Source organism: Suillus subalutaceus (genome assembly GCF_016647625.1).
Source record: "Suillus subalutaceus strain FC151 chromosome Unknown DFJ58scaffold_5, whole genome shotgun sequence".
Taxonomy (NCBI): Eukaryota; Fungi; Basidiomycota; class Agaricomycetes; order Boletales; family Suillaceae; genus Suillus; species Suillus subalutaceus.
Window position 1 is genome coordinate 449,676 of NW_024540254.1, and position 21,328 is coordinate 471,003.

At 51.6% G+C, this 21,328-nt stretch overlaps 10 protein-coding genes across 10 annotated transcripts; 4 read left to right on the forward strand and 6 right to left on the reverse strand.

Moving 5' to 3' along the window:
- Positions 1-300: 300 nt before the first annotated feature.
- On the forward strand, positions 301-1,332 carry DFJ58DRAFT_910418 (uncharacterized protein; the record flags this gene model as incomplete). The annotated part of the gene is made up of 5 exons (XM_041395183.1): positions 301-656; positions 732-800; positions 852-935; positions 983-1,084; positions 1,138-1,332. Coding segments are annotated over exons 1-5 (528 nt in total), but the record flags the coding sequence as incomplete, so codon positions are not given.
- A 5,201-nt stretch (positions 1,333-6,533) lies between these two features.
- Positions 6,534-7,035, reverse strand: DFJ58DRAFT_367095 (uncharacterized protein). Its single transcript, XM_041380061.1, has 3 exons — positions 6,894-7,035; positions 6,824-6,844; positions 6,534-6,758 (listed from the first exon to the last, which is right to left on the reverse strand). The coding sequence occupies exons 2-3, from the start codon at positions 6,840-6,842 to the stop codon at positions 6,625-6,627; spliced, it is 153 nt and encodes a 50-aa protein (XP_041249985.1). The 5' UTR covers positions 6,843-6,844; positions 6,894-7,035; the 3' UTR covers positions 6,534-6,624.
- Positions 7,036-7,335: 300 nt separating this feature from the next.
- Positions 7,336-8,289, forward strand: DFJ58DRAFT_759598 (uncharacterized protein). Its single transcript, XM_041388357.1, has 3 exons — positions 7,336-7,447; positions 7,503-7,764; positions 7,788-8,289. The coding sequence occupies exons 1-3, from the start codon at positions 7,434-7,436 to the stop codon at positions 8,037-8,039; spliced, it is 528 nt and encodes a 175-aa protein (XP_041249986.1). The 5' UTR covers positions 7,336-7,433; the 3' UTR covers positions 8,040-8,289.
- Positions 8,269-8,742, reverse strand: DFJ58DRAFT_759600 (uncharacterized protein). The gene has a single exon (XM_041388358.1). The coding sequence runs from the start codon at positions 8,670-8,672 to the stop codon at positions 8,436-8,438; it is 237 nt and encodes a 78-aa protein (XP_041249987.1). The 5' UTR covers positions 8,673-8,742; the 3' UTR covers positions 8,269-8,435.
- Positions 8,743-8,798: 56 nt separating this feature from the next.
- On the reverse strand, positions 8,799-9,827 carry DFJ58DRAFT_367164 (uncharacterized protein). The gene has a single exon (XM_041380062.1). It carries the CDS (start codon positions 9,594-9,596, stop codon positions 8,898-8,900), a length of 699 nt encoding a protein of 232 aa, XP_041249988.1. The 5' UTR covers positions 9,597-9,827; the 3' UTR covers positions 8,799-8,897.
- An 881-nt stretch (positions 9,828-10,708) lies between these two features.
- Positions 10,709-11,438, forward strand: DFJ58DRAFT_836634 (uncharacterized protein; the record flags this gene model as incomplete). Its single annotated transcript, XM_041392307.1, has 6 exons — positions 10,709-10,786; positions 10,865-10,933; positions 10,985-11,068; positions 11,116-11,217; positions 11,273-11,383; positions 11,406-11,438. 6 exons carry the CDS (start codon positions 10,709-10,711, stop codon positions 11,436-11,438), a joined length of 477 nt encoding a protein of 158 aa, XP_041249989.1.
- A 5,124-nt stretch (positions 11,439-16,562) lies between these two features.
- DFJ58DRAFT_759629 (uncharacterized protein) lies at positions 16,563-17,034 on the reverse strand (the record flags this gene model as incomplete). The annotated part of the gene is made up of 1 exon (XM_041388359.1): positions 16,563-17,034. A coding segment is annotated over one exon (228 nt), but the record flags the coding sequence as incomplete, so codon positions are not given.
- A 940-nt stretch (positions 17,035-17,974) lies between these two features.
- DFJ58DRAFT_367252 (uncharacterized protein) lies at positions 17,975-18,724 on the reverse strand. Its single transcript, XM_041380063.1, has one exon. The coding sequence runs from the start codon at positions 18,509-18,511 to the stop codon at positions 18,092-18,094; it is 420 nt and encodes a 139-aa protein (XP_041249991.1). The 5' UTR covers positions 18,512-18,724; the 3' UTR covers positions 17,975-18,091.
- A 78-nt stretch (positions 18,725-18,802) lies between these two features.
- DFJ58DRAFT_759635 (uncharacterized protein) lies at positions 18,803-20,513 on the reverse strand. The gene is made up of 5 exons (XM_041388360.1): positions 20,330-20,513; positions 20,189-20,270; positions 19,203-20,126; positions 19,080-19,152; positions 18,803-19,022 (listed from the first exon to the last, which is right to left on the reverse strand). The coding sequence occupies exons 1-5, from the start codon at positions 20,408-20,410 to the stop codon at positions 18,977-18,979; spliced, it is 1,206 nt and encodes a 401-aa protein (XP_041249992.1). The 5' UTR covers positions 20,411-20,513; the 3' UTR covers positions 18,803-18,976.
- A 96-nt stretch (positions 20,514-20,609) lies between these two features.
- On the forward strand, positions 20,610-21,298 carry DFJ58DRAFT_651261 (uncharacterized protein; the record flags this gene model as incomplete). Its single annotated transcript, XM_041381611.1, has 3 exons — positions 20,610-20,670; positions 20,724-20,840; positions 20,898-21,298. The coding sequence occupies 3 exons, from the start codon at positions 20,610-20,612 to the stop codon at positions 21,296-21,298; spliced, it is 579 nt and encodes a 192-aa protein (XP_041249993.1).
- Between the last annotated feature and the right edge of the window lie 30 nt (positions 21,299-21,328).

Genomic DNA, 21,328 nt, shown 5'->3' on the forward strand with positions numbered 1-21,328 from the left:
GGTAAGAGTTGTGTATGTTGAATGGTAGGTCGTGCTCTATGACTGCAAGGGACACCTTGTGAACGCGATATGTGTTGACGCCACTTTGCTTGCTATCTGTGAGAAAATCGGGAAAGGATACATGAGGACAGACGACGGAAGAACTTCGATCGGTGGTGGTCAGAAGTGCACCCATGTGGGCTGATTGAACGAAAATGTTTCGCAATTCGGAAAAGTCCAGGAAGAAGAAGGAACGGGGTTGCACGTGGCGCTCGTGCCTGTGACACGCCGTAGCCAAAGTCGATCTCCATACAAGTTCATCTGACTGTGCCCATACACCATGATATGTATCCTGTCAATAATTGAATAAGTTGTTCCATGATAATTAAACGATTCTAAAGTTTGCCTATAGCACTTGCATCACCCACGTTCCTGCAGTGTCCCATACATCAACTTGAATGATTAGCGCTGCCTTGAGGCTTGTGGACGTCAAGGCTATTCGGTTGCTTGTTATTTAAATTTTGGTTCTACCGTCCCCTCCATCTAATTCAACTCGCATCCATTTTCCTCAGCCTGATACCAATCTTTGACCCGTCGCAATGACCGAAGACCACAGACCGGAACCTCCTTCCGAGGCCTCCCCTCGATCCAGAGAAGCAACTCCTGGTGATAGCTCGGTACGTGCTCTCGTGAGATCACTGTCGACGAGCGCTAACAACATCATCATTGCCTCTGACGCATCCTTCATCCAGAACCAACCCCGTGGCAGATTCTGTCAGGCCATTCGGAAATTTAGAAAGAATGTGATCAAAAAAGTCTCTGTACGTCGACCTGAATGCTTGGAGAGCTGGAATGTTGCTCATATTGTGCAGAAACCCTTCAAGCGTTCCCGCCACCAAACCCCTGCTGTCCAGAACGCAGATCTTGAAGGTGTTTCATCGAATCAGAATACTGAGGTACGTAGTCATTAGTTTGATCTTGAACTTGTCTGAGGTCCCCCAAGGATGCGTCGCTTCCCCATCCTTCCGATGGTAATAAGCCCACCACACCTGGGAATCCCAGTGACTCTGTGAACCAAGGAGCGTCTGAAGAACCTGCTTCGAAGGTATTTATGCCAAATGATTTGGTTTTCATCTTTATAATCTGGTGGTCGTGCAGGTTCCCGACGCCCCTCCTGGCGTGGAAAGGATTCCTGATCCCCAAGTAGTTGATGCTGAATTTCAGGGTGCCAGTGAGGGTATGGAAAACATTAGACTATTCGGGGAGCGTGACACTTCTGTGGTATCCAAAGTCAAGAACGGCCCAGCGGATCTCGATGCCGTAGACAATTTCCAGACCACATATCTTCAACCATTCAAAATTTTCGACACTGTCCTTGCGGAACTTGCGGATGTATGTGCCACTCTCTTATGTTGGAAGCGAGCTAATTAAGTTCCATAGGTACATCCTTACGCAAAGATGGTGCTGGGTCTGCTGTCTGCTGCATCCAAAGTACGCGTAGTTTCGCCCTCCTGTGCAGCAGTTGTTGACTCTATCCAGATTATTCTCGCTCAAGCAGAACGCGACCAATCGGTACAATCTCTTCTCGAGAAATTAGGAGAAGTTTACCGCTTCATGTCGCAAAAGGACACTCTTAGCCAGATCCCATCCCAGCGCAATATCGCTGGACGGATTGCCCAGCAGACTCTAGAGTGCGCGCGTTTCATCAGGGACTACTCGCAGAAGAAGGGCTTTTGTAAGTCGTCGAGCTGTTGCACTCTGCATACTGTGAATCTCATACGATTATCGAAGGGGGGAGACTTGGGAAAAATGCTTTCTCGAAGGCGGATGATTTGATTACACGGTATAACGACGCTTTGGATAAGCTTATGCAACAATTTCAGAATCAAGCTCTTCGGGACATAGCCGATCTTGTCCGGTGTACGAGTAAGGATTCGGACGAGCTTCTGACTTTCCATCCACTCATGCCCCTTCAGGTGACGAATTGAGTGACAAACTAGATCTCAGCGATATGCCTTACGCAAAAGGCGCGGGACTAGATACCGCGAAACAATGCTTATCGGGGACGCGCACGGATATACTCTCCCAGATCACTGAATGGATCAACGACAGTGGAGATACTGCTCAGCGTGTGCTGTGGCTATCTGGCCCTGCGGGCACGGGCAAATCAGCCATCGCTCACACAATCGCTAACTGGTTCAACGACTCGGGAGGGCTTGGTTCGTGCTTCTGCTTCGACCGGGATCTTAAAACGGACGAGCGTCATAAAAAAGTCTTCTCCACCATCGCTCGTGACCTCGCGGACCGTGATCCGGAGATCAAACGAGCATTGGCGAATGCAGTCGAAAATGCAAATGCGCTCAAGAACACGGCGGATATCATCCAGCAGTGGCAGAAGCTGTTTATGGAACCGCTAAAGAAATTTTCTGGGTCGAGTGTGGGGCCTGTCTTGATTGTGATCGAAGCGTTGGATGAGAGCGGTGGAGTCGAGACACGGCGCAACCTTCTCCGCATACTTGCCGGTACACTGGAGGGCGAAGGTCTTCCCCAAATCACCGAACTCCCATCCAACTTCCGGATTCTCGTCACGTCTCGCCCGCTTCAGGATATCAATTCTGAATTTCGGGATGCTCCACATATTCAACCGTTATCCATGGACAACATTGCAGAGGAAGTCTCGAAGAGAGACATCCATACTTTTGTGTCTCACGAGCTGAAAAAGGTGTCTGATCTTGGGCACAAAGAGTTTGGAGACCTCGCTGACAAAGCTGGTGGACTATTCGAGTGGGCGCGTCTTGCATGCAAATACATCCGACTACCCCCTACTGGCAAATCCCCAATTAATTGCTTCAATGCTGTCATGTCGCACAACCATGGAAAGCGGAAGAACTTGTTGTATGGCATGTATAGCTTCATTCTAGGAGAAAACTTGGGGAAGGACACAGAAGACGACGATTATCAGGAAGCGCTAACGAGCTTTCGTTCCGTGATGGGACAAATACTCGGCTCAGCCGAACCGCTCTCTTTAGGTGCCCTGAATGCCATGCGGAGCCATTTTCCAGACAAAAGGGAGCATTACAAAGTGGAAGACGTGGTAGAACATATGGGGTCGCTGCTAAGCGGCACCACCAATTCATATAGCCCGATCCGACCCCTTCATGCATCCTTCCGCGAATTCCTGACAGACAAATCATCCAGCAAAGACTTTTTCGTGGAGGTGTCGAACTCGCATTGCAATCTTGCTTTTGCGTCACTTGGAGTGATGGCAGATGACCTTCGCTTCAACATGTGTAATTTAAAGTCTTCATACCTTCCCAATAGCGAAGACACCGAACTGCCAGATCGAGTCGCAACATGTATTTCCCTCGCATCTATCCTATTCCTGTCGATTTTGGGCTAGGCACGCACGAGAATCGGACTTCGACACGGAGCTCGGAAAGGAAATAAGAACATTCTTCAACAACGAGCGGCTACTCTTCTGGATTGAAGCACTCGGCCTTCTCAACGAACTCGGCGTTGCAGTTGCCGTGCTTCCAATCATTTCCAAGTGGCTGAAGGTGAGAACACAGTCATCTGGTGGTGTCAGGGGAAATCCTTACGCGCGAACACAGGGCCAAACCGGATACGAAGACGTGTTGTCCACTGCAACGGATGTGCAGAGATTCGTCCAAGTTTTTGGTGGGATGATTTCGCACAGCACCCCGCATCTGTATGTATCAGCGCTGCCATTTTCGCCCATCAAGTCCACCATAGCTCCATGGTTTACTGAAAGATTTCCCAACACTCTCCGTCTGATGCATGGACGTCTTGCGAACTGGCCTGTCATTCAGACCGTGATCAGTGGGCACACTGGTTTCGTTTGGTCAGCCTCGTTCTCCCCCGATGGCACTCGCATCGTGTCTGGTTCTTCAGATTCCACTGTCCGGCTGTGGGATGCAGCGACGGGGCTGCCATTGGGTGAGCCCTTCCGAGGGCACACTGAAGAGGTTTTGTCAGTCTCGTTCTCCCCCGATGGCACTCGCATCGTGTCTGGTTCAAGAGATTCCACTGTCCGGCTGTGGGATGCAGCGACGGGGCTGCCATTGGGTGAGCCCTTCCGAGGGCACACTGAAGAGGTTTACTCAGTCTCGTTCTCCCCCGATGGCACTCGCATTGTGTCTGGTTCAGAAGATTCCACTGTCCGGCTGTGGGATGCAGCGACGGGGCTGCCATTGGGTGAGCCCTTCCGAGGGCACACTGATTGGGTTTGGTCAGTCTCGTTCTCCCCCGATGGCACTCGCATCGTGTCTGGTTCAAGAGATTCCACTGTCCGGCTGTGGGATGCAGCGACGGGGCTGCCATTGGGTGAGCCCTTCCGAGGGCACACTCATTCGGTTCACTCAGTCTCGTTCTCCCCCGATGGCACTCGCATCGTGTCTGGTTCAAGAGATTCCACTGTCCGGCTGTGGGATGCAGCGACGGGGCTGCCATTGGGTGAGCCCTTCCGAGGGCACACTGATTGGGTTTGGTCAGTCTCGTTCTCCCCCGATGGCACTCGCATCGTGTCTGGTTCTTCAGATTCCACTGTCCGGCTGTGGGATGCAGCGACGGGGCTGCCATTGGGTGAGCCCTTCCGAGGGCACACTCATTCGGTTTGGTCAGTCTCGTTCTCCCCCGATGGCACTCGCATCGTGTCTGGTTCTTGGGATTCCACTGTCCGGCTGTGGGATGCAGCGACGGGGCTGCCATTGGGTGAGCCCTTCCGAGGGCACACTCATTCGGTTTACTCAGTCTCGTTCTCCCCCGATGGCACTCGCATCGTGTCTGGTTCAAGAGATTCCACTGTCCGGCTGTGGGATGCAGCGACGGGGCTGCCATTGGGTGAGCCCTTCCGAGGGCACACTTCTTCGGTTTCGTCAGTCTCGTTCTCCCCCGATGGCACTCGCATCGTGTCTGGTTCAAGAGATTCCACTGTCCGGCTGTGGGATGCAGCGACGGGGCTGCCATTGGGTGAGCCCTTCCGAGGGCACACTCATTCGGTTTACTCAGTCTCGTTCTCCCCCGATGGCACTCGCATCGTGTCTGGTTCAGAAGATTCCACTGTCCGGCTGTGGGATGCAGCGACGGGGCTGCCATTGGGTGAGCCCTTCCGAGGGCACACTCATTCGGTTTACTCAGTCTCGTTCTCCCCCGATGGCACTCGCATCGTGTCTGGTTCAGAAGATTCCACTGTCCGGCTGTGGGATGCAGCGACGGGGCTGCCATTGGGTGAGCCCTTCCGAGGGCACACTCGTTCGGTTTGGTCAGTCTCGTTCTCCCCCGATGGCACTCGCATCGTGTCTGGTTCAGAAGATTCCACTGTCCGGCTGTGGGATGCAGCGACGGGGCTGCCATTGGGTGAGCCCTTCCGAGGGCACACTCGTTCGGTTTGGTCAGTCTCGTTCTCCCCCGATGGCACTCGCATCGTGTCTGGTTCAGAAGATTCCACTGTCCGGCTGTGGGATGCAGCGACGGGGCTGCCATTGGGTGAGCCCTTCCGAGGGCACACTCGTTCGGTTTGGTCAGTCTCGTTCTCCCCCGATGGCACTCGCATCGTGTCTGGTTCAGAAGATTCCATTGTCCGGCTGTTGAATGCAGCGACAGGGCAGCAATTCCAGGAGCACGCTGAGATCCACTCCCCTGCAATCTCTTCGCATAGACGTCCCACCACACCTTGCAATCGCGCCATTTGCTTCTCATCAAACTTGGACCATGCACTGCAGGACCCTGCTGAGCTGCTCAAGGGCACCTCTCATCATGATCTTAATTCAACCCCTGTCGTGCTGAAAGATGATGGATGGATGGTAGGAGCCGATCGTCGGCTGCTTTTCTGGGTACCACTTGCTTCCCGACGAGAACCATTTTATTATCCTGAAACCGTATGGGCTACCAGTGGGCTAGAATTTGATTTGAGTCGCATGGCTCATGGAGAACACTGGTCGAATTGTCGAAATGCGTGAGTTCTTAGCCTTGACCGTCCCTCATGATTACTAAATCAATATTTTTAGCGCTACTTGCACATGATTCAGTTGTTGTAACACCGCGTATACAGTTTTGTTCTATATCAATCATATATCTGCCATTGAGCTTGCATTTGAAGTTATCAAGTGACGCTGAGATGATCCGTCGAAAACCAGACTAGGTATGAGTCCAAGTGCTATCGCTAGTTTGTGCGAGCGCGTAATACTCAGGACTATGAATCAAGTGATTATATTACCTGAGAGACGTTACGCCCTTGAATACCTGTCGTGCAGTCGATGATAAAAGCCCTTCAAAGCCTGGGTGACCATCGACGCCGAGATGACCTTCGAGTCTTCCTTGTTCTTCAGGATCTTTAAAATCCCTCCTCTCACCGTTTTCCATCGACTCGGAACACAAGCAACAAGTTAACATGATGCTTTGATTGAGACAACGTCCATTCCTTGTGTTGTTATTCCGGTACCAATTATCTCAAATCAAGTTCGACGGGTATCGGAAGTTTTCCAGGCCCACGAAGTTCTCTTTAAGATGCTTCTCGCGGAAACGAACCGGTAGATATGATCCATCACATCGTACATTTTGCAATCCCAAAGATCCAAGATATTAACGTCTCCTCATTATTGCAAGAATTCCCGCCCGCCCTAGGACTTAGAACAACAAACTTGCAGCGGCATCCACATTCCCACCCGCCGCATCTAACATGCTGATCGCCACCTCCCGTGATACGCCAAGTCCCATGATCAGCTCGACAGCAGAATCTGGGTGTCGTGACTGGGCAGCGGCGGGACGTGTCGGTGCACGTGGCGTAGGCGCCGAACCCAGCGTGTTTCCTCCACCTGGGAACGACGGACTGCTAGTCCCAGCATTTCTATGGCATGTATTAGTTAGGGCTGGATGATAGATAACAAGCGACTCACCTCTGCCTCTAGCAAAGCCATCACGTTCTCAAGCTCCATGTCAGGGTCGATGACAACAGCATGAGACTGTCCTAGAACCGTCACGAACATCAACTGCACCATTGCCACGTTCGCTGTCTATCAGTATTGTTTTGGCTCGAAACCAGAGAGTAAGCGGAAGCTAGAGTCTCAAGGGATCGGAACAAGTTTGAATTGTGGGTGCTGTACTAACTGGGAGTAATGCAGATATGATCAAGAGAGAAAGTGAACGTGATTCCTATGATCGGCTTTCAGGCGAATTTGTATTCCGACAATCCTGTGCTGATCGATACTAGTATGAATGATCATCGTGGACGAGAACACGCTCGAATGATGTGGGAACATGGGACGCATCTCAGATTCAGAATTGACAGTAGTGAAAGTTTACCCCAAGATAATTACGGCATTTTCTCCAGCTGCCAGTGCCAGCGCTATTTGTTCTTGTGAATCCGAGTCCCAAGATCTCCTGAAGGCCCGGTCACGCCAGGCCTCAACTTGTGCTTATGGCACGTCAGTCACTATATGCTTCTATTGATGTATGGCACCCCCCTTCATGCATGTGTGCCCACTTATGCCGACGCCATCTTCTAGGGACATGGACATTTGGACGAGTTCGAGTCCTCGCCACCAATCCCCCTTCTCTCCCAAATTTTGTCCCACTCCCTCTTTCGTGGTCTCTCGTCGACTCCCTGATGCTTCCACCTCTCCTGGATCAAGGTCACCAGGTGGCACATCTTTCTGGGCCGCCGGCTGGGTTCCTCAGATCCCATCGCCTCTCTCTTTTGCAGCAAGCCGCTCTGCAGTTCTCGAGGCCTCACCTCTACTCACCTTTTTTCTTATGACACTTGCAGTGGTGGGCTCATTTCTCTCACCAAGCACAAGTTCCTTCTGGTCTGCAACTCTGTCTTGGCGGTGCATAGCCTACCTCGCATCTCACACCATTGTTTCTGCATTGGCGGGACAACTACACTTCTTCTCCGCAATATGTCTCCGCACGTTGTCAAAGCCATAGGCCGCTGGTCCTCAGATTCCTTCGCGTTTATTGGAACACATTGCACCTCTCCATGCAGAGCTCCTTGGACCCAATTTCTTACTTGCTCTTCATGCAGCAACATTCAGGATTTATAGTTCTCTGTCTTTTCAGTCTCGTCCATCATCCTCTTCGTTTTGGTTGTGTCCGTCGCCCTCTTCCCGTTCTGATGCCTGTTTCATTGGCTCTCGACGTGTCCTGTGGCCTCCTCACGGTCCACCCCCCTCAGACCTTTGGTTTTTAGACTGATATGCTTATTTTCCTCATAGCACACGCTGCATTTACTCTAGTCCTGTAGTCTGTCCGCACCCAAAACACGCAGGCGCGACTTGCGCATTTTCTCTCGTATGCTGGATCTCTTCCCTTCTCGTTAGCACAGACTGGCGCAGCACAACCCGGATTCGACCTCCAGAGATTGGTAAGCATACCCATTCGCCTACGCCACGACTCAGCGTCCTTTCAACATTTTCCAACTCGGTCCTCTCCCTGTGGCGCTAATACCGTCTATTCAATTGTCTAGCATCCCATTCAGCAGATTCGCCGTTGATCATACATCCAAATCTCCTTGCCGTCGGCCTCCAGCAGCGCGTGTCATCCTTGGATTGACAGTAGTTCACTCCTCGACGCCAACTTGAAGACAACATCAAAGCGCACAACAACATTAGGAAGGGATGTGGCAAAAACGGAGCAACTAGTATTCTTGCATGAGTTGCAAGTGTGCTCTGCTCCATATCCTCGATTCATATCATGAGTGACCTTCCTGGGTGCAGTAACGCGTCAATACCTATGCCACGATACCCAACACCTGTACTTTCCTTTGGTAGACAACAACTCTGTGCATCATCATTTTATCGGAGTCTGCGAGTAATGATCCAACATATAAGACTAGCATGTTAGATAAATTACCGTCTCTACGAGAAGTTACAGTTCAAAGGTGCTCGCAAGTGTGGCAATAACTAAGGTGCTTTACAACGAAGCTTGTACTCATTCCTAAGCATGTCGAACATGAATGCGCCCTCCATAACAAGACTCCCACGATAATCGGTGGGCCATATGGCTGAGATCGAGTGGAGGGTTGAGTGCTGGGACAACCCACCGCATCCCCAGAGGGTACCGCAGGGTATTGTAGTTTGACGAGACCCAAAAGAGAAGCCTGTCCTCCGGTCCAATACAACCCATATTGCCGAATCCTCCAATGTATCTTGTGTTGGAGCAGTGATTTCGTCGAGAAGCGCAGCAATATCAACAAGAGCATGCCCCGGGTGCAGGGGAAAACGTATGGGGTGTTCTAGGTCATGGCTTGTGCATTGTGTGGATGGATCGAGATCCAGACACGATGTCGATCTCACCTGACGGAACTGCAACAGAACTGACAACCGTCGACGTCTCGCCAGTCTCAACATCCCACAGCCGCATGGTGTGGTCATATGACAGCGACACGATGCGCTAGCCATCCGGTGAAAATGTAACAGAGGTGACATATGACTGGTGTCCCTGGAGAGGTGGCCGCAGCAGCCCCACCAGAAGAAGCCAGAGACGCTCGCCGACCTCAGCATCCCAAACCTGGATGATACCTCAATATAACCCCGCAACGATGCGCTTGCCATCGCAGGGCATGGGACACTGGAATTTGCACGCATCACCTGCTGAATCATTGGTCATCACAAATTGTGGCCAAAATTGATTGAAGGAAATGGATTTACGAACTTTGTGGAGATGCACGAGTCACGACTCCAACGGCAGCGCAGATAAGGGGTGCTGAAGGAAATAGAACGGATGGATCTCTGGGGATCTGCAGCGTGGTCCGAGATATCTTTGCATTCTGCAGGGTGGAGCTGGTTCACATCTGAACAACTGAGGGCTCTGGCACGAGGCTTGACTCACTCGATCACATATGACAGTGAGCCAACCGCCGTGTTAATGGCCTTGAGCAGACTCGGCACGTCCAACCAGAATAGTGAGCGTTCGTAATTGAAGGATGCTCAAACCACCTCAGCGAAGTGCAAGTGAAAAACTGCTTTTCACAGATGGTCAGTAGCTCGATGGTGATTTGATGTTTGCCTCGTTCATGCAGGTTGGAAATTTTGGTAAGGGCTGGGTAGTTTGTGTATGTTGAATGTGCTCTACGACTGCAAGAGACCTTGTGAACGCGATACGTGTTGACGCCACTCTGCTTGCTATCTGTGAGAAAATCGGGAAAGGATACATGAAATGGACAGGATCGATCGGTGGTGCCAGTCAGAAGTGCATTAACGAAGTCCGAGTTCAAGTTGTCCTCGGGAAAGCAAGTGGCCGGGTGATGTACTTCTATCGATCGGCTTCGAAACGTTCATAGTGCAAACAAGGTGATTTTGAAGAAGTACAGGGCAAAGGGCGACTCGGCTAGCGCTCAGTGTGGCGTTGTACACAGACACCACTAGTAGTTTAGCCCTATAGCCTCCATACAAGTTCATCCTGACGATTGTGATGGCTTTCGTTGTGCCATTTATCTATTTCACAAGTAACTTACCCGCACCAGCCCGCACCCTTGTTCCATGATAAACGATCCTGAAGTTTCCTTAGCGTTTGCACCACCCAGTGCCCACGCTCCTGCAATGCCCAATTAATATAATATAGATCAACTTGAATGATTAGCGCTGCCTTGAGGCTTGTGGACGTCAAAGCTGTGCGGCTGCTTGTTATTTAAATTCTGGTTCTACCGTCCCCTCCATATAATTCAACTCGTATCCATTTCCCTCAGCCTGATAACAATCTTTCACCCTTCGCAATGACTGAAGACCACAGACCGGAACCTCCTCCAGAGGCCTCCCCTCCATCCAGAGAAGCAACTCCTGCTGATAGCTCGGTACGTGCTCTCGTGAGATCACTGTCGACGAGCGCTAACAACATTATCATTGCGGCCTCTGACGCATCCTTCATCCAGAACCAGCCCCGTGGCAGATTCTGTCGGGCCCTCCGGAAATTTAAGAAGAATGTGATTAAAAAAGTCTCTGTACGTCGACCTGAATCCTTGGGGAGCTAGAATATTGCTCATATTGTGCAGAAACCCTTCAAGCGTTCCCGCCACCAAATCCCTGCTGTCCAGGACGCAGATCATGAAGGTGTTTCATCGAATCAGAATACTGAGGTAAGTAGTCATTGTTTTCATCTTGAACTTGTCTGAGGTCCACCAAGGATGCGTCTCGTCTGCATCCTTCCGATGGTGATAAGCCCACCACACCTGGGAATCCCGGTGACTCTGTGAACCAAGGAGCGTCTGGAGAACCTGCCTCGAAGGTACTTAGGCCAACCAATATGGTTTTCATCTCTAATTATTCTGGTGGTCGTCTAGGTTGTTGACGGCTCTTCTGGTGTGGAAGAAATTCCTGATCCCCAATCAGTTGATGCCGCACTTCAAGCTGCCGGTGAGGGTATAGAAGGTATGGGACTACTCGGGAAACCTGTAAAATCTGTGGCATCCGCAGCCAAGGATGGCCCAGCAGGTCTCGATGCCGTAGACGATTTCCAGACCGCATATCTTCAATCACTCAAAATCTTCGACACTGTCATTGCGGAACTTGCGGATGTATGTGCCACTCTCTTATGTTGGAAGCGAGCTAATTAAGTTGCATAGGTACATCCTTATGCAAAGATGGTGCTGGGTCTGCTGTCTGCTGCATCCAAAGTACGTGTAGTCTTGCCCTCCTTGTTCAGCAGTTGTTGACTCTATGCAGATTATTATCGCTCAAGCAGAACGCGACCAATCGGTACAATCTCTTCTCGAGAAATTAGGAGAAGTTTACCTCTTCATGTCGCAAAAGGATACTCTTAGCCAGATCCCATCCCAGCGCAATATCGCTGGACGGATCGCCCAGCAGACTCTAGAGTGTGCGCGTTTCATCAGGGACTACTCGAAGAAAAAGAACTTTTGTAAGTTATCGAGCTATTGCACTCCGCATATTGTGAATCTTATACCACTACCACAGTGAAGAGACTCGTGGAAAATGCTGTCTCGGGGACGGATGATCTGATTGCACAGTACAACAACGCTTTGGAAAAGCTTATGCAACAATTTCGGGATCAAGCTATTCGGGACATAGCCGATCTTGTCCGGTATACGAGTAAGAATTTGGACGTACTTCTGACTATGCATCCACTCATACCCCTTCAGGTGACGAACTGGGTGAGAAACTGGATCTCAGCGGTATGCCTTACGCAGCGGGCGCGGGACTAAATACCACGAAACAATGCCTGCCAGGGACACGCACGGGCATTCTCTCCCAGATCACTGAATGGATCAACGACAGTAGAGATACTGCTCAGCGTGTGCTGTGGCTATCTGGCCCTGCAGGCACGGGCAAATCAGCCATCGCTCACACAATAGCTAACTGGTTCAACAACTCGGGAGGACTTGGCTCGTGTTTCTGCTTCGACCGGGATCTTAAAACCGACGAGCGTCATAAAAAAGTGTTCTCCACCATCGCTCGTGACCTCGCGGACCGTGATCCGGAGATCAAACGAGCATTGGCGAATGCAGTCGAAAATGCAAATGCGCTCAAGAACACGGCGGATATCATCCAGCAGTGGCAGAAGCTTTTTATGGAACCGCTAAAGAAGTTTTCAGGGTCGACTGTGGGGCCTGTCTTGATTGTGATCGAAGCGTTGGATGAGAGCGGTGGAGTCGAGACACGGCGCAACCTTCTCCGCATACTTGCCGGTACACTGGAGGGCGAAGGTGTTCCCAAAATCACCGAACTCCCATCCAACTTCCGGATTCTCGTCACGTCTCGCCCGCTTCAGGATATCAATTCTGAATTTCGGGATGCTCCACATATTCAACCGTTATCCATGGACAAAATTCCAGAGGAAGTCTCGAAGAGAGACATCTGTTCTTTTGTATCTCACGAGCTGAAAAAGTTGTCTGGTCTTGGGGACAAAGAGTTCGCAGTCCTCGCTGACAAAGCAGATGGACTATTCGAGTGGGCACGTCTTGCATGCGAATACATCCAAAAGCCCTCTGGTTACTCACGCACAATTGAACGCTTTAACGCTGTCGTGTCCCACGATCATGGAGAGCGGAAAAAGTTGTTGTATGGCATGTATAGGTTTATTTTAGGAGAAAACATGGGGGAAGACAGCACATCAATCGAGTATCAGCGAGCGCTGGCAAGGTTTCATTCCGTGATGGGACAAATACTTGGCTCAGCCGAACCCCTCCCATTAGATGCCCTGAATGCCATGCGGAGCCATTTCCCAGACGAAAGCGAGCGTTACGAGGTGGAACTCGTGGTGGCAGATATGGGATCCCTGCTGAGCGGTACCACCAACTCATCTAGCCCCATCCGACCCCTTCACGCATCCTTCCGCGAATTCCTGACAGATAAATCCAGCAAAGACTTTTTCGTGGAGATGGCGAACTCGCAACGCAATCTTGCTTTTGCGTCACTTCGTGTGATGGAAGACAACCTTCGCTTCAACATGTGTAATTTAAAGTCTTCGTACCTTCCCAATAGCGAAGACACCGAACTGCCAGATCGAGTCGCAACATGTATTCCCTCGCATCTATCCTATTCCTGTCGATTTTGGGCTAGGCACGCACGAGAATCGGACTTCGACACGGAGCTCGGAAAGGAAATAAGAACATTCTTCAACAACGAGCGGCTACTCTTCTGGATTGAAGCACTCGGCCTTCTCAACGAACTCGGCGTTGCAGTTGCCGTGCTTCCAATCATTTCCAAGTGGCTGAAGGTGAGAACACAGTCATCTGGTGGTGTCAGGGGAAATACTTACGCGCGAACACAGGGCCAAACCGGATACGAAGACGTGTTGTCCACTGCAACGGATGTGCAGAGATTCGTCCAAGTTTTTGGTGGGATGATTTCGCACAGCACCCCGCATCTGTATGTATCAGCGCTGCCATTTTCGCCCATCAAGTCCACCATAGCTCCATGGTTTACTGAAAGATTTCCCAACACTCTCCGTCTGATGCATGGACGTCTTGCGAACTGGCCTGTCATTCAGACCGTGATCAGTGGGCACACTCGTTCGGTTTTGTCAGCCTCGTTCTCCCCCGATGGCACTCGCATCGTGTCTGGTTCTTCAGATTCCACTGTCCGGCTGTGGGATGCAGCGACGGGGCTGCCATTGGGTGAGCCCTTCCGAGGGCACACTGATTCGGTTAGGTCAGTCTCGTTCTCCCCCGATGGCACTCGCATCGTGTCTGGTTCAGATGATTCCACTGTCCGGCTGTGGGATGCAGCGACGGGGCTGCCATTGGGTGAGCCCTTCCGAGGGCACACTGATTCGGTTTACTCAGTCTCGTTCTCCCCCGATGGCACTCGCATCGTGTCTGGTTCAAGAGATTCCACTGTCCGGCTGTGGGATGCAGCGACGGGGCTGCCATTGGGTGAGCCCTTCCGAGGGCACACTCATTCGGTTTACTCAGTCTCGTTCTCCCCCGATGGCACTCGCATCGTGTCTGGTTCTTCAGATTCCACTGTCCGGCTGTGGGATGCAGCGACGGGGCTGCCATTGGGTGAGCCCTTCCGAGGGCACACTAATTCGGTTAGGTCAGTCTCGTTCTCCCCCGATGGCACTCGCATCGTGTCTGGTTCTTCAGATTCCACTGTCCGGCTGTGGGATGCAGCGACGGGGCTGCCATTGGGTGAGCCCTTCCGAGGGCACACTGAAGAGGTTTGGTCAGTCTCGTTCTCCCCCGATGGCACTCGCATCGTGTCTGGTTCTTTGGATTCCACTGTCCGGCTGTGGGATGCAGCGACGGGGCTGCCATTGGGTGAGCCCTTCCGAGGGCACACTGAAGAGGTTTTGTCAGTCTCGTTCTCCCCCGATGGCACTCGCATCGTGTCTGGTTCTTCGGATTCCACTGTCCGGCTGTGGGATGCAGCGACGGGGCTGCCATTGGGTGAGCCCTTCCGAGGGCACACTGATTCGGTTTACTCAGTCTCGTTCTCCCCCGATGGCACTCGCATCGTGTCTGGTTCAAGAGATTCCACTGTCCGGCTGTGGGATGCAGCGACGGGGCTGCCATTGGGTGAGCCCTTCCGAGGGCACACTGATTCGGTTTACTCAGTCTCGTTCTCCCCCGATGGCACTCGCATCGTGTCTGGTTCAGAAGATTCCACTGTCCGGCTGTGGGATGCAGCGACGGGGCTGCCATTGGGTGAGCCCTTCCGAGGGCACACTCATTCGGTTCAGTCAGTCTCGTTCTCCCCCGATGGCACTCGCATCGTGTCTGGTTCTTCAGATTCCACTGTCCGGCTGTGGGATGCAGCGACGGGGCTGCCATTGGGTGAGCCCTTCCGAGGGCACACTGATCCGGTTTCGTCAGTCTCGTTCTCCCCCGATGGCACTCGCATCGTGTCTGGTTCTTGGGATTCCACTATCCGGCTGTGGGATGCAGCGACGGGGCTGCCATTGGGTGAGCCCTTCCGAGGGCACACTGATCGGGTTTGGTCAGTCTCGTTCTCCCCCGATGGCACTCGCATCGTGTCTGGTTCTTCGGATTCCACTGTCCGGCTGTGGGATGCAGCGACGGGGCTGCCATTGGGTGAGCCCTTCCGAGGGCACACTCATTCGGTTCAGTCAGTCTCGTTCTCCCCCGATGGCACTCGCATCGTGTCTGGTTCTTGGGATTCCACTGTCCGGCTGTGGGATGCAGCGACGGGGCTGCCATTGGGTGAGCCCTTCCGAGGGCACACTTCTTCGGTTTGGTCAGTCTCGTTCTCCCCCGATGGCACTCGCATCGTGTCTGGTTCAGAAGATTCCACTGTCCGGCTGTTGAATGCAGCGACAGGGCAGCAATTCCAGGAGCACGCTGAGATCCACTCCCCCGCATTCTCTTCAGATAGACGTCCTACCACACCTTGCAATCGCGCCATTTGCTTCGCATCAAGCTTGCACCATGCATTGCAGGACCCTGCTGAGCTGCTCAAGGGCACCTCTCATCATGATCTTAATTCCACCTCTGTTTGGCTGGAAAATGACGCCTCTTCGGAAGAAGATTCCTCGGAAGATTACGTCTCGCAGGAAGTTGATGCCTCGCAGGCAGTTCATGTCTCGCTGGAAACTGATGGATGGATGGTAGGAGCCAATCGTCGGCTGCTTTTCTGGGTACCACCTGCATCCCGAGAACGACCATTTTATTCTCCTGGGACTGCATTTGTGATACCCAGTGGGCAAGAGATTGATTTGAGTCGCATGGCACATGGAGAACAATGGTGGAAATGCCGAGATGTGTGAGTTCTTAGCTTTGACCATCCCTCATAGTTACTAAATCAATATTTCCAGCGCTACTTGCACATGATCCAGTTGTTGTAACACCGCGTATACAGTTTTGTTCTATATCAATCATATATCTGTTATCGAGCTTGCATTTGAAGTTGTTCAAGTGACACTGAGATGATCCGCCGAAAACCAGACTGGGTATGAGTCGAAATGCTGCCGCTAGTTTGTGCGAGCGCGTACCGAGGACTATGAATCGAGTGATTATATCACCTGAGATACGTTGCGCCCTTGAATCCCTGTGGTGCAGTTGATGATCAAAACCAACCTTCGAGTCTTCCTTGTTCTTCAGGATGCTTTAAAATCCCTCCTCTCAACGTTGTTCATCGACTAGGACAAGCAACAAGTTAACACGATGCTTTGATTGATACAACGTCGATTCCTAGCGTTGTTATTCCGATTCCAATTATCTTAAATCAAGTTCGACGGGCATTGGAAGTTCTCCCGGGCCACGAAGTTCTCTTTGATGCTTCTCGCCGAAACGAACCGGTAGATATGATCCATCACATCATACATTTTTCCAACATTCAAGAATATTAATGTCTCCTCATCATTGCAAGAATTCCCGCCCACCCTAGGACTTAGAACAACAAACTTGCAGCGGCATCCACATTCCCACCCGCCGCATCTAACATGCTGATCGCCACCTCCCGTGATACGCCAAGTCCCATGATCAGCTCGATAGCAGAATCTGGGTGTCGTGACTGGGCAGCGGCGGGACGTGTCGGTGCACGTGGCGTAGGCGCCGAACCCAGCGTGTTTCCTCCACCTGGGAACGACGAACTGCTAGTCCTAGCATTCCTACCACCACTCGGTTGTGCAGGTTGTGGAGCGCTACCGGAAGAGCCCGCGGTAGACGCACCGGGATCGTCCACTCCAGACTCGATCATCCGTGCTTTCTCGGGGAGCTCGTGTTCAGAGAGGAAGCTTACTTCGCGCCCTTGGATACGCAGCACAGATTTTTCAAGGTCAATGCATGCTTGGTGTGCCTTCAGCATGTCGAGCCCGAGGAGAAGATCTACATCACGACCCTCGAGTTTGCATGAGCCTCATGATCGGGGAAGATATACCGGAAAAGAAGGAAGACCGACCTCCATTATCGTGAACGAACACGGAAGATGCAAGTCCGCAAGTCGCATCTGTGCACTATGCACACGTCCCAGAATTTTCGCAGTCCCCACTCCACGTGCGATGCCTGCAAATCGCCCGTCAATGAGACGCATTATCCTGTCATACGTCAGTTTCGTCTAATGCAGGGGGAAAATGCGTACCCGCATGCTTCTGCGCATTCGGGGCTCACTACACAAGTTGGGTTAAGTCAGACAGACACGAAAAGGGTGGGACAAGACGTACTGATTGTCTGTTGCGCTCCGCTATCCACAAACGCCTTCACAGGATGTGAGTTCACCTCCACCGGTACGCTACCGTCTATCAGAACCTTTACACGCTGAAGTCGGACAGATACTCACTAAAGCATCGTCACCCGCCCAAACGCCTCCGGGGAGTATTCAAGTGCATGCTCCATATTTTCCATGACCGCCTGTTGACGGATAGCTTCTTCGATACGACGCTGCGCCTCGACATCGAACGGGTCAGCATTAAGAGCTGAGATCTCGCGCTGCCGACCAAGTTCAGCTTGTTGTGCGCGGTCACGTTGCTGTCGCAGGAGCTCTGCAAAACGTGTGGGGTCGGACTGGGCAAGCCGCAGCTATTTCCGGTAGTGTCTGAGCGAGGAAGACTCAGTGAGAAACTAGAGAAAGCGAGAAACAATAATCACGCACTTCTTGTAATTGTCTCATAAGTTGCGGATCTCCAAGAATTTGTAGTCTCATCATCTCTGCATCTTGTTCTATGGGTCTGTAAAGAATCATCAATGCATGCGTGCAATGAAGGCCGAGAACAGGATTAGATGCTCACCTGCCTTCGGGCCCGGGAACGTTGACACGCCTGCGTAAGAGGAGGATAGCGTGTTCGCCCACACCAAGCGCCCGGATGGTAGCCTTTGGATCTGTAAGTTCACGCCCGTTGTGCGAGATGCTTTGTTCGCTGGGGGGTATACTCGACTGCATGATCCAGAGTCGTAGACAGTACCGTGCAGGTCATCGTATGAGCAGAGGAACGGGGAGGAAGCAAAGACAAGGGAATTGGCATGTATTAGTTGGGGCTGGATAATAGATAACAAGAGACTCACCTCTGCCTCTAGCAAAGCCATCACGTTCTCAAGCTCCATATCAGGGTCGATATCAACGGCATACGACTGGCCTAGATCCGTCACGAACGTCAACTGCATCGTTGCCGCGTTCGCTGTCTGGCAGTATTGTTTTGGCTCGAAACCGGTGTATATGAAAGTGTAAGCAGAAGCTAGAGTTTCAAGGAAACGGAGCAAGTTTGGATTGTGGGTGCTGTACTAACTGGGAATAATGCAGGTATGATCAAGAGAGAAAGTGAACGTGATTCCTAAGGCGCTTTATAACATCGGCTGTCAAGCGCCTTTGTATTCTGACAATCCTGTGCTGATCGACACATGCATTTAAGTAGTATGATCGTCTGATGATCATCGTGGACGAGAACACGCTCGAATGATGTAGAAGCAAAATAAGAACACGGGACACATCTGACGTGTCAAACCTAGGTTAGGTTGATAAGATTAGGAAACGGCTTATGATAAGAATGGTAGTAGTACAGATTCCTTGGAGGAAAGCTCATCAATAGAAAAGAATAATAAACCAGTCAGATGACTGTCTAAGGGGGTATGCTACAATCGCACACCACGTACAAACCTGCTCCTTGCAATTGCAGACCTGTAAGAGACAATTCTCGGTGAGTGCTTTACCATAATTGTTTCACAGAATACTTACAGACGAGACCCCGCTCCTGCAGGGACATTTGACATAAGCGCGCTCTCCAACGCTGACGCCGAAAAGCTTGCTTCTACAACAACATTGACATGAGGGAGACTGAAGATAAAAAGAATCACGTACCGCTTATGTCGCTAAAGCTCGAGGCAGAGCTCCCATGACTGCTCTCCTGCTCGCTAAGCCCTGCAAGTGGTCCATAACGCATGTGCGGCTGCCCCCGTGCGTTCCGCGTCGACACTGTTGGCGGGCTGCTCGACTTGCTCGTAGAGAGATGCCGGGCCATCGGAGATTGAGACTCTGGCGGGGGGGACGGGATCGAAGGGATCGAACCCTGCGGAGAAGATGCACTTGACACAGACGCGCTATGATCGCGGTTCCGTTCTTCATTTTTGAAGCTCTCATCGTTGCGTCTGAAACCTATAGTATCCTCACCCTCGCGTCCAGGGCGAAAGATAGGCACTGGCGCACGCCCGCGGATCACATCTCGTGCTTTGCCTTTCTCAGGGGATAGTGGTGAACTAACAAGGCCGAGGGCCTCGCTCGTCATCATGCGCTTCAGGCTTGCAAGTTTGCGTGACAAGGCTTCCTCTTCCTCTGCCGCACGGTCCGCTTCTTCTTCCTTGGCGGCTTGCTCATCCTCGGAATCACTCTCGTCAGATGAGAACGGAGAGGGAAGGCGTAGGGGTCTCTTGACTTGAGTTCCCTGAAGAGTTGACGTTGACGAGGATGCTGTTTTCTTGCACTTGGCAGGTGATTGGACAGAGTTGTGTTGGGTGAGGGAGTTGAGCCGTGCACGGACGCCAAGAGGCGTTGCCAGCCTAGAGGTGGACAGCCTACGGGCGCTATTGATAGAGTTGAAGCGCGCAGCAGGAATCTTAATGGAGAGGGGGCGATCTGGGAGGACAGGTGTTACCTCTGTAGACTTGGTGGCGGGCTGGTTCCCAGCGTGGAAGCCTTGCAGTCCTCGGAGATCATCTTCGTATCGGGCCTGTGCACGATAAAGTAGATACGGAAGTGGCACTTCCAGATGCGCTGCGAGGCCTTTCCCTGTTGGTGATTCGGTATAAGCTCGATATGACGCTGTCTATATCAACTGGTAGATTACTCACAATCCGTGCCACCATTATCGCTCGTCCGAGAGAGTGCGATAACCTCCCATAGAATATTAGCCTTCTCCGCGTTCCATTCAATCTGTACAGACCAAGCTCGTTCAGCCAAGAACCCAGAGAACTACAACTGCCAATACGCACATGGGGAGGATCGGGAAGTGGGTTATCAGGACGGTTGTAAGGGAGCTGCACAACGACACGAATGCGTGGCTGCTGGGGCATAGCGGAGCTATTTGAAAGATACTGATTAGTCCTACTAATAGGAGACCGTCGCTGAGAACAATGCCCTCTTATACGCGCTCGCTGATGGACGCGACCGTGAAGTCACGAAGGCTTTTAATTGATTACCAAATTCGGTCGACCTCCTTTTATATTCATTCGTCCAACTCAACACAGCATCAAACTCTTTTATCTATACAAAATGTCGCATTCTGGATCCAAGCTCGAAGTTGAAGACGAGGAGAACAGGCAGCAGAGGATAGGTGAGCAAGTCTATTTGACACACGACCGCTGGCTCATTGACAGTCATATCTAGGTAACCTCCTCGAGCAATTGAACAGCTCTTCACCATCTAGGAATACATCCGATGGTGCTCCACCAACTTTCGACTTTGGTGAGCGAAAAACATACGCAGTAGACCCTCCAAGCGAACGTGCGTCGTCTTTTCTCATATTCTATGGGTATGAATTTTAAATATTTCGATGGACAGTGCTCGCACGCATCCAAGACTTCCTCCCCCGCCTCAAGGAAGAGAACGACTCGCTTGCCCAGCGTATCCGGGACAACCCATCGAGCGTAGATATCGAAAATATCGAAGAGGACGCAGAGCAGTACATCGAAATGGCACGTCCTAATCCCAACCATTCCAAAACACAAAAAACTCATGATCTTTTTCATAGAATCTCGGATTGGGTGTGTTGGAGACGCGGCCCAAGGATTCAGACTCTTATTCAGACGATGAAGATTCCGAAAGCGAAGATTCGTCATCGTCATCGTCATCGTTCTCGTCTTCTCCCTCACCCGACTCATCCTCCTCAGCATCAGACTCAGAATCAGACGGGTCAGACTCAGACAGCATTCCAGACTCAGACTCTTCATCGATTGGCATAACAGCTATATCTTCCCGCCCACTCAAGCCCC